Raw genomic sequence first — 4,765 nt, 5'->3', positions numbered from 1 at the left:
TTAAGCGACGCAAAATTTGCAACGCAGCAAGTGACCACACACACCCGCCCAGCCCCCATGGTCCACCAACACGCCCCACACCACTCGCCAGCCCACGCCAACCACCGAGACGAGCCCCTCCCCCCGCGCTGGTCTGACGCAACAGCTGGTCTACAAAGCGCTCCACCCGGCGACCCGAGCCGATGTCAAACGGCGTGGGTAGACTGTGCCGCTTCACTCTCGGGTCATGCGGCACAGCCTACCGGTACCAGGCGGCTGCTGCCAATGCTGAGCCATAGGAACCCGGTGGATAAAGAGTAGGGGACCATCAACCTGTATACGACTGTACTATAACGCAAGTCATGCAGACAAAATTGATGGACAATATAAGTACGTCAATCTGAAAGGGTAACATATAGGTAAGATGGAGATAAGAATTAAGAAGAGGTGAAAAGGCAATGTTGCTGTAACACTTCGACGTCAATTTGTGCACAACATATGTAAATTGCATGTTGTACTTACATTTTGTGTGACTCTATCGATATAAACCCGTCTGAGCTTGAGGCCAGGTTGAACTAATTAACTTCGGAGAGCCCCAGCCGAATCAAGAAGGCACTTAATGTCCCCAGTCCCGTGGCCTAAAGCCGACAGGCTCAGGCTTAAAACGTCTTAATTTGTTACAGCCGAAATTATATCAATTGGATGGATAATATCGGATGACGGGTGACATTTACCGTTTTACGTATACTTATTTCCATTTTGATGGGGAGAATTCGATGTTACAGTCATGTGAAACATCTTCCGTCTTCAGTGTTCCCGTCCACTAAGCAATAGTTATTTATTGCTTCTTATACCTACATAATTCATATATAGTTCTTAATCTTATACATACCTAAATAATCTTTAGATATAATTGTATTCAACTATACCTACAGATTTATATCTAGAAATTAAAAATAGATATAACATCTTGTCTTCCATCTTTGCGCGATATCCATTTATTTTACGTTAAACGTCTGAGAATTGTTTACATTAGACGGTTTGACCTTTCACCCGCGGCTTGTTTGCTCCCACGGACGCTGTGTTGAGGCTAGGATCATTAACTTCTCTAAGCGCCTTACATCTCAACATCAAACACTATCTGTTTCTTTTTTGCCCGCTGAGCGCCACACGCCCGTCAACTGAGTGCGCCTCTGACAGTTCAGAGTGCCAAGATACAGCCGTCGGCCGGCAGCGGGCGGGGCTCGGCACTCCTTGCGTCATCTCGGTACGGGCAGGATGTGTGTGACGCGCGCGATCTGTCTGCTTGTGTTGGCGACCGTAGCGGCGGCATCCCAGGATGCCCGCCCACTGGTGACCGTGGAGTCTGGCGCTCTGCGTGGTCTGAAACAGCGATCACTCTCCGGACGTTACTACACAGCGTTCAAGGGCATCCCGTATGCCGAGCCACCAGTGGGAGCTTTGAGATTCGAGCCACCACAGCCGCATCGCCCCTGGACCGGCGAACGAGATGCCTCGGCGCATGGAAACAACTGTCTGCAGTACAGCATGATGCACAACTTCTCCAAGCTGGGTCAGGAGGATTGTTTGTTCCTGAATGTGTATTCGCCTCGCCTGCCGGAGTCAAAAGAAGAGAAGGGTCTCCCGGTTATGGTTTGGGTGCACGGTGGTGGTTTCATCAGCGGATCTGGCGACGACGACATCTTCGGCGTTGATTATCTCCTTGACGAGGATGTCGTCGTGGTGACGTTCAACTACCGCTTGGGCGTCTTCGGCTTCATCACGACCGAGGACGGCTTCGCCACCGGCAACCTGGGCCTCCGTGACCAGGCTCTGGCGCTTCAGTGGGTGCGTGATAACATCGCGGCTTTCGGAGGTGACCCAGAACTCGTCACTATCTTCGGGGAATCTGCAGGAGGTGCCAGTGTTTCGCTTCTGGTAGCCAGTCCTCTTACAAAGGGCCTGTTCCACCGGGCCATCAGTCAGTCGGGGTCTGCCAGCTCTTGCTGGTGTCTGGCGGGAGACCAGCATGAAGAGTTGGCGGTGCTTACCACTGGACTCGGCTGCCCCGAGAGCGGTGCAGCCGCGCTGGAGTGCCTCCGTCAGAAACCTGCCGATGACATCATGAAGGTGGTGGCTAGTGTTGGTTTCGATGCTGGCGGCCTAGCTCTGCAGTTTCATCCTCGTGTCGATGCCGATGCGAAGGAACCGTTCGTGCCCGATCAGCCTAACCGCCTACTGAAGAGCGGTCGCTTCAACAGGGTGCCTTGGATGATGGGTTCCACGCAGGACGAGGGTCTCTTCGTCGCCGGCTTCCTTCACCGTGACTCTGAGGGTCTTGCTCGCGCACTCAAGGGAGACTTAGAGGCATGGTCGTCCGCGTCGTTCCTTTGCGGAGAAGGCCTTTCATCTAAGACCGTCAACGGCGCTCCTCTTGAAGTGGCCGAGAAGATCCGCGACTTCGTCCTGAGTAAGGGAGGCAACCCCACCGCGGCGCTCATCAAGTTCTTCAGCGACCGTTTCTTCACACTGGGCATGAGTGCCGAGCTGTCCCTGGCTTCCGAGCTTGTCCCCGTCTACCAGTACCTGGTGGACCATATCGGCCCCGGCCAGATGCGCTTCGCCGATATGATCGGTGTCGAGGCACCTCCTCTGCCTCTCGTCTCCCACGGAGACGACATGGCCTACCTCTTCCGCGCGGCTCTCCAGCGTCGTCCGGAGCCAGGATCGCCCGAGTACGCGCTCGTGCGACTGTTCGTACGGCTGTGGACGAGCTTTGCTCAGCACGGCTACCCATCAGCTCCTGAGCTGGGAGTAGAGGACTGGCCCATCTACACCTCCCAGAGCGGGACCTACCTCCGGCTGAACGCTGCTCCGGCGCTTGCCGAGAAGTTCGCCGAAGAGCGTGTCCGTTTCTGGGAAAGCCTTCCTCTGAAGGAGCCGTGGAACGCGCAACGCTGGAGTTCGTCGAAAGACGGTCATGATGAACTGTGAACTGTGACCGTCCGATGCGAAAATGTTAGTGAATGTCATGTGTAGGAATGCTAACCAATGAATAGTTAAAAAATCGTTCTTTCTTAGTATTAAAGGACATCTGATTCCAATGACCAATACCGACCACAGAAGTCAGAAGTGTCCGATGTGATCGATGATACGGTGCAAAATGTGAGATGGATTGGATGCACAATGTGATAGATGTGGCACCATTGATACCTACCTACCTGTCATAGAGCTTAGTTGACTGTTGTATGAATACGTTCGACTATGAGCGTACCCAGTTGCCTTGCTACATTACCTAATACATATCAGCTCAAATATATATCTTTGAACGTCCTATCTCGTTCATTAACTTTTCGTCACCAGTCAATGACCATTGTGTCACCGACCAGTGACCAATGACAACACATGTCTGGCTAAGTAAGTCCATAGTGTAAAGCCCGCGCCTGTAGGAATAGGTTTTCCTGGTCGACGGGCGCCGCGTCGGAACGCGAGGCTGGCTTTCACCTCGGGCGGGCTGACCGTTCCGACTCCCGCCTCGAGCTGGGTTATAACGCGTGAGCGCCGGCCGATAGGGGCTCTCGTGTGCTGGCTTCGCTCGAGGTAGGTGTCCCGCTGACCCGAAGGTTGGGACTTTGTGCTCACCCCGCCTTCCTAGCTAGGCTAGGAGCAAGGTAACGTAAAATGTAGATTGCGCGTCGTTAGGGTATGCTAGGATAGTATGCGCGTTTCTGCGATGTAGTAGCTTTTCCCGTAGACGATCAATAACTTACTCAAGCAGTATTGTTTTACTATTTTGGCCTTATTCGGGATTTATGTAAATAATAACGGAGCAGAAATCTTTACCTTGTTTGGCAGAGAGAGACATTCGAGACGAGAGACGAAAGACGGAGATAATGAATGAGTCACGGAGTTTAAACATTTAACGTAACATAAATGTAATATTTCGTTCCTTGCAATTAAGACGGTGTATTGCACACCGCAACCCACGAGGGGCCTCGCGACCCACCGTGCGGCAAAGGTGTTGCATTCCCTGACCACCGGATGCTAAAGTAAAGTAAATATAATAGTTGGACCACCACGGCTGGGTGGCAGACGGCTGTTGGAGGATTGCACGGGTGTCGGCGGTAGCGCAGCCGCCGGCATCACGAGTACATTACATAATTTTGGTGCATCGGCCGGGAATCGCTGTTACGTGTGCACATTGCTCAAGTCGGCAGTGACCCTTCTTCCGATATGGAGAAGCCCGTAAGTCTCGACCGAGCAGGCTAGTTTGCGTGCACAATCATGTCAGTCGGTGTGACCCTTGTTCAGCCGCTATATAAGTCTTAAACTGCGTTAGTTGGTTGGAGAAGCCGGTAAATCCGCGACCCAGACACCTGTTGTTTGGGCGCATGTTGTGCAAGTCGGCAGCGATCCCTTCTCTTGATATAGAGAAGCCCATAAGTCTCGACCGAACTAGCTTGTCTTGCGTGCGCTTTGTGCTGTAGTCGGTGTGACCCTTGTCTGACCACTATATAAGTCTTAAACTGCATTAGTTGGTTGGAGAAGCCCGTAAATCTCGACCGAACAGCCCCAGTCGATGTGCCGAATTATATTTGCCCACTCCGTGAAATATTCATTACTCAGGGACAATCGAGCGAGCCAGTCACCAAAATTAATTAGGAAAATTTTGTTGACGACTGCATAAATAAGACATCGGTGAGATTAAAGATCTGACCGATGAATGGCGGACCGTATGATTGATTGGAATGTTGTGCGAGAGATGAAATTGAAATGTTTTCGTCAC

The 4,765-nt window shown here is 52.0% G+C and overlaps 1 protein-coding gene across 1 annotated transcript; it reads left to right on the top strand.

The window, feature by feature from the left end:
• The first annotated feature begins 1,527 nt into the window (after positions 1-1,527).
• Positions 1,528-2,973, top strand: LOC122388530 (juvenile hormone esterase-like). The gene has a single exon (XM_043379719.1). The coding sequence runs from the start codon at positions 1,528-1,530 to the stop codon at positions 2,971-2,973; it is 1,446 nt and encodes a 481-aa protein (XP_043235654.1).
• The last annotated feature ends 1,792 nt before the right edge of the window (positions 2,974-4,765 follow it).

The sequence above is a fragment of the Amphibalanus amphitrite genome, unplaced genomic scaffold (genome assembly GCF_019059575.1).
Source record: "Amphibalanus amphitrite isolate SeventyFive unplaced genomic scaffold, NRLGWU_Aamphi_draft 000326F_arrow, whole genome shotgun sequence".
Classification (NCBI taxonomy): domain Eukaryota; kingdom Metazoa; phylum Arthropoda; class Thecostraca; order Balanomorpha; family Balanidae; genus Amphibalanus; species Amphibalanus amphitrite.
This window is presented reverse-complemented; position numbering and strand designations above follow the sequence as displayed.

Bases quoted from the DNA above. Each gene is read 5' to 3' on its own strand.
- LOC122388530 (XM_043379719.1), top strand. From the start codon at position 1,528: ATGATGCACAACTTCTCCAAGCTGGGTCAGGAGGATTGTTTGTTCCTG.